At 39.6% G+C, this 15,931-nt stretch overlaps 1 protein-coding gene across 4 annotated transcripts in view; it reads left to right on the top strand.

Annotated features, from left to right (window-relative positions):
• AMPH (amphiphysin) overlaps positions 1 to 15,931 on the top strand; it is a 216,146-nt gene that overhangs the window by 129,347 nt on the left and 70,868 nt on the right. For all 4 annotated transcript variants that reach the window (XM_055300729.1, XM_055300732.1, XM_055300730.1 and 1 more), the window contains exons 4-5: positions 5,991 to 6,085; positions 7,987 to 8,082. In XM_055300729.1, coding sequence (XP_055156704.1) covers positions 5,991 to 6,085; positions 7,987 to 8,082 — 191 coding nt within the window. The remainder of the gene's footprint in view (positions 1 to 5,990; positions 6,086 to 7,986; positions 8,083 to 15,931) is intronic.

The raw sequence follows: 15,931 nt of genomic DNA on the forward strand, positions 1-15,931 counted from the left end.
GGACCCCGAGATCATGACCTGAGCCAAAATCTAGAGCTGGACACCTAATCAACTAAGCCACCCAGGCACCCCCACAGGATGTTCTTTATGTTGGCTGATTTTTCTTTCAATGTTGCCTGCTTTTTAATACTGTGGATAAATTTGTTAAATGAATGAGTACATTGTTTTTTGTTGCTGTTTTTTTTTTTTGTCTTTTTGTCTATATATTTTGGTTAGTTTTACATCCTTAGTAGGAAGATTGCTGTTTTAAACATTTAAGACTGGAATAAATTTTTTCCTTAATGTGGTCTAGGAGAATTTACTGAGTGAAGAGTTAGCTCCAGAGAGGCACTGGTATAGCATGAAATTAGCCTTTTGATGTTGCAGACTGTACTCCTGCTTCCACTGCTAATGGTCACATCCCTCAACATGTTTTCTTAACAAATGATACTCCATTAAAAAGACCTATGTTTAAATTACTTTGGTCAAGGCTGGTTGGAATAAAATTTCAAACAGGTTATTACAGAGCATAATTACTATAGGGCCCTTAAAATGTTAATGTAATCTCCAGAAGCCCTATGGCATGGACAGCATTTTCCAGGTATGTGACTATGGAATGCTTTTCTATTCTCAAAGTCTTACCAAGCATTCGTGTTCCTTGGGGCACAATTTGAGTTTTGGGGAAAAAATGAAAGACAAAGGGTAGGCATTAAATAAATCATAATTTGGATTTTCAAAGGGCTTTTATGGTCAGTTTTTCTGGCTTTCACAAAAAAAGAACACTGGCTAACTAATTGTACTGTAAAGCAGGCAGCATTACAGAAGAAGGAGATCTGGCCCTGAAGAGTGATGACTCCTGGGTCTGGTCCCAGGGTCAGTGGTGAGAATATCGTCTTTATCCATAAAGTGCCCCAGTTGCTCTCAGAAGCCCTCCAAATCTCTACCACCAACACTCTGGGAAATAGGGTTGCCTTTCATATTATTATCACTGATCTCTGGGTGCCATTCACCTCTGTAGGTCCTTATTATTTCTGCTGATGCTTGGGCTTTGTAAGGTATGTTCTCATTTATTTTAGCAGGAAATGTTGCATTGAGCCCCATTTACGGGCTCAATGCTTTTTGGGAGTGAGAGGCAAAGTTGAACAAGACACAGTGCCTACTCTCATGGAGCTGGCAGCAGAGATAGGGAGAAAGCTAAATAAAAAAAAGGCTTTAACAGAATTGTGTATAATGTGGGTCACAACAGAGGACAAAACCACCCCCCTCCACCTGAGGGCCTGGAGACCAGGTTGGGTCTTCCAAGGAACTTATGCTTAAATGGACCCAGGAAGGGAGTATAAGTATTTATCAGGTGTTCAGATATGCCCCAGACTAAGGTTGGTGCTGGAAGGACTTTCCAGGTAGAAGAAACTACATTTACAAAGGTCCAGGAGGCAGGAAGAAGTTTAGGCTCTTTAGGGAACAAGTAGATAATGAGGGTGAGATAGGTTTGCTTATAGATCGTACCATATTGAGGTTTTAGTCTGTTAGTGTGGAAGGGAGTCATTACATTATTGTAGGCCAGAGAATGAGTCACGTGATCAGATTAACATTTTAGAAAAATAGTTGTTGTGGTTTTGAGGGATTCAGGCCAGAGGAGATGAAGCAGCAAGACTTCTTATAAGTCTGATCCAGTGTTTAATAAGGATAGTGAAAAAAGCTAACATTTATTGAACACTTCTGTGCTAGGCACTGATATAAGCTTTTATGATCTTATTTCATATAATTTTAACTATGGCCATGGCATCCACTGTCATTTAAAAATAATGTAACTGAGGCCTAGGATGGTGAGGTAATTTCCCTATGGTCACTCAGATGAAATGTGTTGGAACCAAGATTTAACAGAGGCTTTAATTATTATGCCACAACGCCTTCAAAAAAATATTTTTCATAATGTTGGCTGACATTTGAATGTTAGCTTTGTAGAAGTACTTTGGTCAACCATTTACATGGATTATTTCATCTAATCCAAATGATAGATGATGGGTATCCAGTCCAGGACAGTGGCTGTGGGCATGGAAGCAAGGGGCACACATTGGTGTGGCTTGGTGATATACTCACTTTGGGAGGATGAACCTGGGATGACTTCCAGTTTTCTAATTGGGACAACTGGGTGACATCCATGAGGACTGGGGAAAGGAGTAGGAACAGGTTTCATCAGGAAGCTCTGAGTTTGTTTCGGGCATGTGAAGTGTTAAGGTACCAGTAGCATAACCAGGTGTTTTTTTTTTTTTAATTATTTTGAACTTTTTTAATGCACAAAAAGAACATCTCAGAAACAGAACAGATACTGACTTATTAATGATGAAGCACTAGATAAAGAAGCCCCCTCCTCACTTAGTAAATAGGAATATAGTGTAAATAGATGGCAGAGAGGTAAAAACTTTAGGATTCAATGCAAATCCTAAAGTTGTATGCAACATTCATATATGGCTTCTTATCTATTAGCAATAGTAGTCTCATAATGATGTATATGACATTCATACTTACTGGTAAGATACTTTTGACTCAGAAGTTAAACAAAAATGGTGGAGAGGTAGTTTTGCCAATGCAAGTTGAGAAAAAAGGCTTTACCTTGCTTTTTTTCCCCTTAAACATCTGTAACCATTTCACTTTGTTCTAATTTTCTTTTGAATTAGCCAAGACGGCAATGATGCTTTTAGAAGCCCATTTCAAAACCCTCTAGGAATGGATTCCCCCAACTACACAATGATGTTTTTGAAACAACTCCTCTGAAAGTCCCTTGGAAGGCTCCACAGTGTTCTTTTGTCTTGGAAAGGTTACCGATTTTGGCTCCAAGAAGACCTGTTAAGATCTGACGAGCAGTTATAGGGATCCATTTCTATTTGCCTGTAGGGATTTGGAATCAGGAGTCACTGGTATGTGTGGCAGTGGAGGCCGGACATAGGGAAAATGAACATGCAAGAACTTTCTCTGCATGAAGCATGGCCCAGATGGTGGGATCAATACTTGTTTGTTGTATGTGACTTGTTATGTGTGAGCATGACTGACCCAGTGGTAGAGTTGACTGTCCTTGAGCCGTCTCACACTCTGCCTCTCCTCCCCCACCACTCACGCTCCCGTGTTTGCTCTCCTTGAATCTCTAGGAGAACTTCCTATCCTTTCCTCTGAGCTAACTGCTGGCTTCTTAAACAGCTCTCTTCTAAATAATGGGCGAAGCTGCCAGATACTTACAATATTTTAGATACTCTTCTAATGGTTTATAGCTGCTGCTGGTTATTGTCATAATGTATTTTAGCTGATGTTATTTTTAACTAAAACACACACCCTCAGGCTGTACAAAGAGGACTCTTGTAGCAGGGTAATCTCTGCAACAAATCTTAGAGGGTGAAAATAGAAGCTCACAAATTTGGTTGCAAAGGGAAAGAGGATGTTGCAGTAAATGCCTTGGAGAAGGTCCAAAATTTTAAAGCAAGGGAAGTGGTTTCTATCCAGTAGTAAATAACAATTTCTGCGGGTGATATTAGGCACCTGTCTTGCAGTTTTGGAAATCACTAATCTTTTAAGAAAATACTGAATATATAGATATTATTAAATGCCAGAGGTAGCATTTAACATCTACTCTGTTTTGATGTTGTGAAGCTACTTTGGAGGGAATTTGGGTTTTAGTTTTTTTTTTTTTTTCCTTTATGCTCTGTCAGCAGAGTAGGTTCAGAATCTCTAAAATCTTTGCCATTTTTATGTCCCTTCAGAGCAAAGCTTGTGTCTTGTTTACCTATGTATCCATCCAAGTACTTCCTATGGAGTGTTCTAGAAAGAATTTCCAAGTCAAAATGGAGTCTTTCCAAATTTTCCATCACTACTTATCCACACAGCAGCAATTAGTAGTTATTTTTGGCTGCTAGGAGATGTATTTACTGCAACATTGTGCTTTCAGCCTCCATGAATAAGGCCTTATATAATTTTATTTTAAGCTTACATTCACAGTTTTATTTTTCACCACAAAGGTTATTTGTCCTACAACACCATCATTTCTTCTTCTTCCTCTTAAGACCTTCAGAACCTACATACCCAGCTGTTTATAATTTCCACCAGACTCAAGACAGATTTAAGGGAAAACTTCAGAAGGCTTTTGGTCTCTGAATGATGGGGGGGGGGTCAATTAGTGGCTAATTTTTGAGGGGTACATTTCTTAGTAGAGGCTTGCTTGTTTTTTGGGGAAGGGTGAATATGGACCCTGGAAGTCATGTTGGTCTGCCTCAGCAGTGACCACCCAAATAGGAGGGGACACTGCCTTTCTCTGTGTCTCTCATGAATAAATAAATAAAATCTTAAAAAAATATATTAAGGACAGCCCCGGTGGCGCAGCGGTTTGGTGCCGCCTGCAGCCTGGGGCGTGATCCTGGAGACCCGGGATCGAGTCCCACATCGGGCTCCCTGCATGGAGCCTGCTTCTCACTCTGCCTGTGTCTCTGCCTCTCTCTCTCTGTGTCTATGAATAAATAAATAAAATCTTAAAAATATATATATATTAAAAAGGGGACATTCTCACTGCCTTGCATTCAAAGTGCTGGGGGACCCTTGGAGGTTTTTGTGTTATTTTTTGGCTGTCTCTACACTTACATGCCCTCATACCATCACTGCTGGGGCTTCATTTTTGGTCGTTTCAGCCAGTGTGGGCAGTACAGCGCGTTGTAAAGGGCATCCTTTTGCGTGCTCAGTGACGTGCTTTGTGGAGAGAGGGTTGCAGGCTTTCCTACTTCCTGTGGCCTGGAAACCTTCAAACTTCTCAAGTGCAAAGACCAAATCTATATCTGAATGTTATTGGAGGAAAGAGAGTAGGGGTGTTCCATGCCTAGAGAGAAACTATTCTATGAAATACCATGCTGACTTTTGTGCATACTCTTCAAGGACATACCTCCATCACCGTAGACATCTTTTATTCTGTCCTTTTCCCATAGTTGAACTCTGAAGCAACTCCCTTAAATCCCACAAGCTTCAGGTTGAGTCTAGATGGTTGCAGCGTTCAGTTTCATGAAAACTTTCCACCATGGAGTCATGGGCATTAAGTTTATGAGATGCTTTTCGTTTCTAAGGAAACTTTCATATCCTCTAGTGGCCAAAGCCAAGGCACCAGTTGGGCCAGGTCTCTGCTTCCAGCCATTAAGGAGGCTTTGGTGCCAGAGGAGGCACTTCTGCAAGTCACCAGCCAAAGCAGACACCGTGGACTGTTCTCAGCCCTGTGCTGCTCCACCCAATGCACACTGTACCCTCTTGTGTTTTGAAGGAAAGGCAGGCAGAGCGAAGACTGGAAAAGACGTGATACTTTCTATTGCTGCATTGCACAAAAACACTTTATACCTTTCCTATGATTCTACAACCGTACTTTTCGCAACACCCACCACATGCAGGTCTAATGAAAATTCTGACCCATAGATTTAAGAACTCCAAGATTTCTGAGAGTTCTGATTCAAAACTCTATATGTAGCTTTTAATAACTGTAACAAGAACTTTTTTTCTTTTTTGTTTTGAAAATGGCTAGGCCTGTTAAACCACTTCCAGCTGTTATGCCCTAGGATCCCGTTAATTTTGCTTCAATCTGTTTCTGTCAAAGGCTTTATTTCTCATATTTAAAGTCATTTAGGATTAGTTTTATTTTTAGAGCTCTGTAGTTTGATGGACGAGTTATCCTAGGTGTCCAGTCTATTTATGGTCCTTTGCTGCTTCATAAGTAACAGCATACATAATAGAGCACGTTGCTTTTGTTGTTTTCAGGACACCTTGTTGATTTTTTTCAAGATGCAGTATGTGCCATTATCATGTAAATAATAGAAACGTGATCAGATACGTTAGAGAGTCACGGGAAGTTGTGACTACGGTTGCAAGTGACTTTTGTGCCTTCATGATTTTTCCTTAAAGAATTAGTGTTTCTGCCGGAGAAAAGTAGTGGACAGTGGAAGAGGTGCCTCACCCATGTCTGTCCAACAAGAATTGTTTTTCTCCAACACTAGGTATGCAAGAAGCCTCAATGAAGCTCACCGAGTCGCTGCATGAAGTCTATGAGCCTGATTGGTATGGGCGGGAAGATGTGAAGATGGTTGGCGAGGTAAGAGCAAGGACCTCAAACCGCGGGAGGCCTGGAGGACTTTAGCAGGCTGCCACCACGTTGCACTTAATCACAAAGGGGGCACCATGTACTCAGAAGACACCGGACAGTTTTACGCTCCAGATCCTCCCAAACTCACTGTGATTATAAAACTACGGGGGTAGAGAGCTATGTGTTACGGAATATTTTTCTCCAGAATAAGAATAGTGTTTTTTCTGTTTCTTACTATACATCTTAGCTCATTTCAGCAGCAGAATCAGGCTCATGGCATGATTCTGTGTACTGATTTCAACCCTGCACACTTCCTTCCCCTATCCTTTCTTGAAAGCAGATTCAGGAGGCACAAAAAGCATATATTTCACTTAAATGCTGCTGGTGCATTTGATGGCCTGCAGAAGCTAAGGACAGATGCAGTCAGCCTGCTAATAGGAATATAACTTCCAGAAGCCTTTGTCCCTAGACATGTCTTAACACCTGAAATCCAATTTGTAGCTGAGGGCCATCTGGCTGGTGGGAAGTGAGAAAGTGAGTATGTTTTGCTTTGCAGAAGTCCCAGTGGGGTGGAGACCAGGGGTGGCTCTGTCTGTATGGTGTTGGGTGCGTTCTTCAACTTCTCAGGCTTTAGCTTCTTTATCAGCAAAGTGAGAATAAGAATTCTTCCTACTAATAACACATTTAATGGCTGTATATTCCTGTCATCAGCAGTACATGTGATTATTACTGGTGTCAGCAAGTTGCCTATCGGGGCTTCTCTCATGTCCAAGTTCTTTATTAAAGAGCAGTGTTTGTCATGCCCACTTCACACGAGCTCACTGATGAACACGGAGGCACAGAAGACCTCAGGGATGCAGCTGCCTGAGCTCAGGAGAAGGTTTGATATGTGATGCACCGATAGGTTAACAGTGCAGTCCTCGGCTGGTGCATGACAATTCTGACATCCCCACATTGATCTTCGTAATCTTGTTAAGACAGAGATGAAAAGATTTATTTGTGCAAAAAGTTCTTGGCCTTGTTACCTCTTTATAAAACTTTCAAAATAGAAATCTGGTAAAAACCAGCCTCCAAACACCACTTTCCAATGTAGTTATTAAATAATTATCTCTTCTCGTGTATATTTCTTCAATATAATGATACCGTTTCAACATCATGTTGTTAAATGCTTTACTCATGTGATAAATTTCCAATGAATGGTGTATAATTAAAAATTTATCCTGAAAAGAATTTTTAAGGGAATAATAGAAACTTGCAGTAATAGCTTTCCAGAACATCACATTAAATTCTGTGAGTGGCAGATGCCACTTTGACGTTTGTTCCTTAAGAAAATGGCTACCATCCCACCTTGGTCCTCATAGGTCCTGCCAAGATTTTTGGAATCTTTAGTTGCAGGTCCAAATAATGGGCTCTTGTGATGGTGAAGGAGCTGAAGGCAGAGCATCTACTCACATCAGAAGACGAGCGTTTTCTTACGGAGGATTTAAGTTTTTTTTGGCATGAATTTCTTGAATTGGGATCTGTAATAATGAGGATTAGTATTGAAAGTGTGAAAAAAGACACAAAAGCAAGTAAGCCCCCAAAAGTAGTTTTCAAAAGTGGTTTTCTCTCTTTCCCCCCCCTCTCTTTCTCTTGTAAAAGACTTTGGAGTGAGCAGCTTAGGTATGGTGACATCAGGGATCCATCTTTGCCATGTAGCCTGTATCCTCAGTAGCCTATGCTGTCAATTAGAACGGGTAGTCTAATTGCCTTAAAATTTTATTGTATTATTCAATAATCCATATTTTTTCTAGCATCTATTATCCAGGGAAGTACTATTTATCTAATTTTAACCATTTCTGATTTTTTTTAGAAGTTTGGCAAAAAGTATCCAATTAAAATCGTTCAGCAGCTTTCTCTTTTTCTCTCAGAAATGTGATGTTCTATGGGAAGACTTCCATCAAAAACTAGTGGATGGGTCCTTGCTGACACTGGATACCTATCTGGGCCAGTTTCCCGACATAAAGGTATTTTACTTTGTGTCTATAAAGGGAAGAATGGAATGATTCTATGTATTTATTGGAACGTGGGCAAAAGATAAGTGGAATTCAGAGTCCACAAGCTGACATCAAAAACGGTAACTTTTCATTTATTTAAGCATAGAAGTTTTATTCTGTTCCTATCAGTTTGAAATGAAATATAGCTACAGAAATCACATTTTCCCCTTTAGCGAACTGCTTCAGCTTTTATTTCTCTACAGATGTCTTTTTCACACTCTAGATATAAAATTGCAAACCAGATACCAAAAATTCCAATCTTTATGTTCCAACCTTCTGATTGTAGAGCATTTGAGGAGAATTTCCATTAGAATAAACTGCAGTCACAAGGAAAGGAGAAACTTCGCTGCAAACATGAGACCAAGATCTGATTGTTCCTTGTTTACTGTTCAGAGCACACCTGCATATTTTTTCTCTCCTTAAAATATTCTGGTTCAAATTGAACTGTTAAGATATAAGCATTTCAAATACATTAGCAACTGGGTCTAAAAATATCCTGTCTAAAACATTTGTCTTAACACTTAGATTCATTGAAGGAAACTATATAAGTGGAGGATTGAACATCGTAGATTTCGAATTGACTCAGGAGGTAGAGATGGTTTTTAATCCATCAGGTCTGTACCTAACAGATGGTAGCATGAATAGATCTGCCCTCCAGTTGTTTTTCCTGCTCAAGGAGGAGTACCAGATAAGAAGAGCTGCCCTTCCTGTAGGGTGACGAAGGCCATGAAACCAACATCCATCCATCTACACTGCCTGAATTAGGTGACTTCTGATGCAAAGCTCCACTTTTAACCTGGCCTGCTTTGTAGCCATTGCCAAACACCAGGACACTAGCTGCCATGATGTGCACTGGTCTTGGCCATGGGACATCGTGAAACTTCTCAGCATTCATATCAACGATGTTGATTTCCTTTGTCCCATACATAATACCTCACAACTAGTTGGCCAACATCCAAAGTATATTTCGGAACACGGGGGCACCAGACACAAATCTCAGTGGATCAGACTAGGTCTTGGTGGCAAAATGTCACAGAGAACAAATCTGAATGACAGATTCCCCTTGATATAACACTTTAGTAAGCCATTGCATGATGGTGTCCTAATTTAAAAGTGTAAGTTGGCTTTTTAAAAGTTTCTGAGAAATTCAAAAATTAAATTGAAAAAATTTTAGAATTCTGTGAGACTGCACACCCTAGCTTCTAGGGAATGCATCTTGGGATATTTTCAGATTATTTGGTAGACAGCCACATTTTGTCTTAGACTTTGCAACATTTATGGAGCAAACAGTCTTAGGATCATTATCCTGCTTCAGAATATCGTTTATTCAGTGGTAATTTAATCTCCATAAAAATCCGTTCCCAATAAATCAGAAGAGAATAGGAGAAAGCTTGGACTTCATACTTGAAACTTTCAAAGCAGTTTGCAACTAGTCTAAATTATTCATATAATACACCTGCATAGTATGGTTTAATGAAGCAAATGAAGGATGCGATTGACCAGAGAAAAACATACTGGAAAAATTGTTCAGTTTCAGGATCAAAAACTTAGCATCATCAAAAAAATTATGGATAGTCTTAGCTTTTATAGTACTGCTGGCCGTAGTTATTTGGAAATTGGCCATACTCTCTAGGAGCATACAATTTTAGAAGACAAATGGACACAGAAGTACCTGCATTGAAACATAGATTTAAAAAAAAAATGATGCAGCACCTGGGTGGTGCAGTGGGTTAAGCATCTGATTCTTGGTTTCAGCTCAGGTCATGATCTCAGGGTCATGAGATGAAGCCCCACATCAGGCTCCCGGCTCAGCACAGAATCTGCTTGTGGATTCTCTCCTTCCTCTGCTCTTCCCCCGACTCGTGCACATTTTCTGTCTGTCTCTAAAAATAAATCAATCTTTAATTAGATAAATTAAATAAAATTATGGTAGGTGATATTAGTTAGTCTTTTCAGTTTGTTCCACATCAGAAAGGTGAAGAACTCAGTAGGACTTTTGCTTGAGCGGTTCTTTTCTTGAGCTCCATGGTTGAGGTCATGCCCAAAGATGATCCTCCAGTAACTGAACCATCTTTACACTAGAGATCTGGGCATAATGACACCTAGCTGGATGTCTTGAAAATAAGTCAAACAATATGCCAAACAATAGTGTTGCTGATATGATCTCTCTCTCTTTCTCTAAAGTCACATTTATAATATCATACCGTACACATAGGGTTTCAACCAAGACAGATAATTGTGAAACCATTTCATAGGATAGAGAGCTGAGGACACAGCAGTGTTTAACGAGGAAAGGAAACCATTTGGATATGGAGGGTAGATAGGATAGCTGTTTCTAGTGAAAGATGTTTTTTCTGTGAAGATACATTTAGGTTAGTCTCTGTTCTTTGCTCACTGAATGCAAGGTAGAAATGGTTTAGACTCTATCACTTCGTAAAGTTAGTGCTGAATGATTATGTAATGAATGGGTTATTGATGGAAAGGGAGCTAATGATTGAAAATACTGAGTGGAGAATTTTCAAAGCGTGGAACACAATTGACTTCCTTGACTTCCATTGAAATCAAACAGTCCATGTGTAGTTAAAACGTCAGGCAAATTTCCAAATATTTACTGCCGCTCACCAGCAAGGGCTATGAAATACCATTCATGAGGGAATGATGTTTGAATTTTCCAACTGTGATTGGCAGGGCACCCAGTGTTATAGTTCTTATTATGCAGCACTGACATCTAAAATCAATGTTATAATAAGAGCCAGCTTGTCATCAACACAGGCAGGCTTACAGCTGTGAGCAGTTATTGTAAAATGTAGTTTAGATCCTATCTTGGCAGCCACACCTAAGTACCTACACGTATATTTACAGCAGTGCGCCAAAGTGAATTTTTTTTAAATTTATTTATTTATGATAGTCACACACACACAGCAGAGAGAGAGAGAGAGAGAGAGAGAGAGAGAGAGGCAGAGACACAGACAGAAGGAGAAGCAGGCTCCATGCACCGGGAGCCCGATATGGGATTCGATCCCGGGTCTCCAGGATCACGCCCTGGGCCAAAGGCAGGCGCCAAACCGCTGCGCCACCCAGGGATCCCCAAAGTGAATTTTAAATTGGGGTTATTATTGAAATTTTAAAGAATACAATAAATTAAACTTTTTACTGTATAGGTCAGTGTGCAATGGGAAGCCTGAAGAAATTTCAGTTGAACCATTCCACTAAACTATGGATAAACTAGTAAATTTACTTAATTAGATTTACTACTGGGTGGTTAAATAAGAATTGCATCATTTTCCATATAAAAGCTAAGGTGAATGAACTCTACCCTTACTTAAAAGATTTACTTCTGTTTTCAAGTTTTTCAAATATGACATAGGTAAGGAAACAAGATTGATTTGTATTTCCAACACAGGTATGTGCATATCAAAATGAGTGACGGCCTTCAGAATAGGCACGTAGTAAGCCCTGCTCTGCACGGACTTGTCAGTTACACAAGAAAATGAGTCATATTATTTATTTCACTTCTTGTTTTTGAACAACAAAAAAAGATCATCTAGTGTACTCTTCCACCTTATTCCCAGGCTTGGAAGTAATTGAATTTTGGCTCCTTTCAAAAAATCACATTCATCTTCAAAAAATCAAGATCTGCTTCTTGGGAGATACTAAAGAAGACTTCCACACCCTGACCCCTTCCCTGAAAGTCCACGAAGCAGAGCTTTATCAGAGTCACATAGAGTTACACAAGGCCACTGCTTCAAAGAACAGTGTTCCTCTGAAGCTATAATTAGGTGTTTGCTAAAAATAATGAGCTTTGTCACCTCATAGGCACACTATACCCACCAAGGTTCCCTGCATGGCTTCACTGCATCCTGCCTAGACTAATTCATCCCATTATCTTTAGGCAAATGTGAGTAAGCTGTGCTTTTTACTAACACCAGTTGGAAGTGGTATAGGTGTAGAGGATGAAGAGATTGGAAGCAGCCAAATGAGAGTAACTGCCCCAACCCACCTCTCACTGATCCTGAAGGAGGTGCAGAGAACTAGAATAGAGTGACAGTGGAATGATGGAGTAGGTTAGAGAAGTCAAGAGGAGGCTGGGGCTGGGGAAGCAGGTGAGGGCACCAGAGTTCAAGATATAAGGAGGCATTGACTCTTAGTTGCTGACCCTGCACCCATGTGACCCTGAGCAATTCTGGACAAGTTAGAAGTTAATCTCATGCAATTCAAAATTCTCTACATGTAAAATGGGAGTAATCCCTGCAACACCCATACTATAGGTTGCTGAGGATCTGAGTTATGACTGTGTTTGTATGCTATAAGTATACTAGTGTTGCTTTCTTCTTCCTACCACATAAAATTTAAAGGTTTTTAAGGGTCTCCACCTGTAGTAGTTCTCAGATTGGACTGGCTGGGCATAAATGGACCACTAGGAGTCTTTTCAAAGAGGCTAGGTACTTGGGCCTTACCTCAGAGTAATTAAATTTGCTTATCATTTGCTTGTTAGTTATACCTCTTTTTAAAAAAGATTTATTTGTTTGAGAGAGAGAGAGAGAGAGTGCACTCACAGTCACATGCAAGCAGCGAGAGGAGGCAGAGGGAGAGGGAGAGAATCCTAAGCATATTAGCCACTGAGCATGGAGCCCAACACAGAGTTGATCTCACGACCCTGAGATCATGACCTGAGTCAAAATCAAGAGTCAGACACTTAACCAACTGAGCCACCCAGGTGCCCCCTACTTTTTTTTTTTAAAGATATTTATTTATTTTAGAGAGAGAGCAAGAGAGAGAGAATATCTCTTTACTTAAGTTTTTAGTGGTTGCTCTGTAATCTATAACATACATCTTTAACTTTTCCTTTGTAACTTCAAATACTATCATAGCACTTTTATATAAACAACATATCTCTAGTCCTTTCTTTGCTTCCTTTGTTATTATTGTCACAAATTTTTAATTTATATATGTTATAAACCACACAATACATGTTTTTTTTTTTGCCTTCTCAATTGCCTTTTAAAGAACTTGAAAGTAGAAACCCAAAATCATATATATATATACCAGAATTTTATAATTTCTGGCACTTACTTTTTTTTGTGTGTGTGTGTGTAGCTTTCCTTAGTAGTAAAATTCCAATGATGAAGGTGAATTCTTTCAGCTTTTGTTTGTCTGAAAAAGACTTTTAAAAACTTTTATTTATTTATTTATTTATTTACTTATTTATTTAGCTTGTGAACAGGGGGAGGGGCAGAGGGAGAAGGAGAGAGAGAATCCCAAGCCGACTCTGCCCTGAACACACAGTCCAAAGTCGGGCTTGATCCCATGACCCTGAGGTCATGACCTGAGCTGAAATCAAGAGTTGGATGTTTAACTGACTGAACCACCCAGGTGCCCCAGTCTGAAAGACTTTATTTCACCTTTATTTTTTGGAAGGTATTTTCACTGGGAATATAACTCTGAGTTGGCATATTTCTTTTGCAGTACCTTAAAAATGTTATGTCATCATATTCTGGCTTGCATCGTTTCTCAAGATGAGTTTTCTGTAATCCTTGCCTTTGTTCTTTATTCTTCTTGATTTTAAGCAGTTTAGCTATGAAGTATCTGGACTGGTATTGTTTGGTGTTGATCCTTCTTGGGTTCTGTGAGTTTCTGTACTTTGATGTCTTCATTATTATATAAGTTTCTCAGCAATATCTCCTTAAATATTGCTTCTGACTTAACCTCTCATATTTTTTGGAAACTACAATTAGACTATGTCAGACCATTTAATATTGTATTACATGCCTTGTATTCTTGATTCAGTTACTTTTCAACTTATTGCTCTATTTTAATAGGAATAGTTTCTCCTGATGTATTTTCAAGTGCACTGTTCATAGCTGTTTTAAGTGCAATTGGCCATCAAAGAAATATTTCTTCTCTGATACAATTTTTATTTTTACCATTTCCACTTGATTTTTTTTGGACTATTAACGTTTCTGCAGAAACGTTACCCCTAAGTTTATGTCTCTTATTCTCTTTTTCCAAGTGGATACTTTAATATATTAGAGGCATTTTAAAATTTTTGTTTGGTATTTCCAGCATCTGGGTCATGTCTGAGTCTGATTCTGTTGTTAGCTTTATCTTTTCTCATGAGTTTTCTTGTGTGTGTGTGTGTGTGTTTCATAATTTTACATTGAATCTCAGACATCATGTATAGTGAAGACTGAAGTAATATTAATGCTTAGAAATGGCATTTTGTCAGGCCAGTGGTGTGGGGGTGCAAATCTGATCATGAACTGAGCTGGATTTATGTTTGTTGGTTATTATTATTATTACTGTTACAACTTTCAGTGAACTATGGCTTTCACATGCCTCTAGAATTGGGCTGCTTAATGCCTTGTGCTTATCTTCTAACATCTATAACGTTTTCAGACCCTTGGGTTGAAGTCTGGCTTTTGCCTCTTCTTTGGTCCACGTAGGGACCACGTAGGTCTGGGATTGAACCCCATGTAGGGCTCTTTGCTCAGGAGTCTGCTTCTCCCTCTCCCTTTTTCAAATAAATAAAAAGCTTAAAAAACCAAAACATTACATAAACAATGTTAAAAAACAAAAGACAAACTCATGAAAAATACTTGTTATGCCACAAAATAGCTAATACCTCTAATACAGTCCTGGTCCTGGGATGCCAGAGAATTTTTCTCCCCATTCTTGCTGCCCATCAGATTTTAGTTCCTTGTATGCTTGTGGTGCAGAAGGGCAGAAGGGACCTGTCTCTCTACACTTGCCCACTCCCTCCAGTGGTAGGCAACTATGGCTTGTTATTGAGTGATGGACTTGTAATGGGGGCAAGGCTCTTTTTTATTATACTTTCTTGGCCTGTCTTTTTTTTTTTTTTATGAGAGGGAAAGAGAGAGACAGAGTTCTTGGCCTGTCTTCAGCAAAGTCAGCCTCATATCTGTGATTGGTCTTGGACCGAAGTTCCCTACCCCTGCCCTAGTGGGAACAGACCTCTGCTTGTTAAAGGAGTCAGACTGTGGTTGGAGAAAGGTTTTATGCCCCTCCCCAGTCGGGAGAGATTTTTTTCTTCTATCCTTCCTTGTGTAACCTTGTGTAACAGTGATATTTGCATATATCACAGGGGCCACAGGGTTTCCTAATCCTCTCCCAGGGCCAGATTGGTTTTGCTTCTCCTCCTGTCTGTTAAGCAGTATATCTTTGCTTGGTCTCTGTGGGCAGGATTTGTTGCCCCCTCCTTAAGCAACCTAAAGCTTTTACCTTGTAAGAGAAAAAGAGCCAAGCAATGGGCAGGGGTTGGTGGTCACTCTGTAGCAGCCATAGCTCACCTCATTCTCACTTGCATCTCAAGGGAGTGTCTTGTTGTCTTGTTCCCAGATTTTCTTAAAGCATCCAGTGGAAGCTGAAGGAAAGAGCTTACCATAAGTGCAATTTGTGTCCTGGGTATGCAGCTTCCCAAAGGGACACATTTGCCCACACTATAGGCCATTTGGCTGACTTCTTTATGTCCACTTGTATGTTGGCCACAACTTCTACTGTACCCTGGTTTTTTGGCACAAATGATTTGTTGTCTGTCTCTTCTTCGAAAACTTTGACCCTCTTCCTAAATAAAAGAATTCAGATTATTTTGCTGCCTTGTGACCTTAGGTCTCTGATATAATCAAGAAGACTTATCCTTTTATAGATTATCCAGATTTTTTTCTCATCAGCATGAGAGTGACATTCATTGCAGCTGTCTGTATCCTAAATGGAAATGGAGTCTCTAAGAATCAATATATTTTTAAGGCTCCTCAGGTGATTCTACTGACCCAAAAGATTGAGAAACACTTCTAAGAAAAAG

This window comes from Nyctereutes procyonoides, unplaced genomic scaffold, assembly GCF_905146905.1.
Source record: "Nyctereutes procyonoides isolate TBG_1078 unplaced genomic scaffold, NYPRO_anot_genome, whole genome shotgun sequence".
In the NCBI taxonomy this organism is placed as follows: domain Eukaryota; kingdom Metazoa; phylum Chordata; class Mammalia; order Carnivora; family Canidae; genus Nyctereutes; species Nyctereutes procyonoides.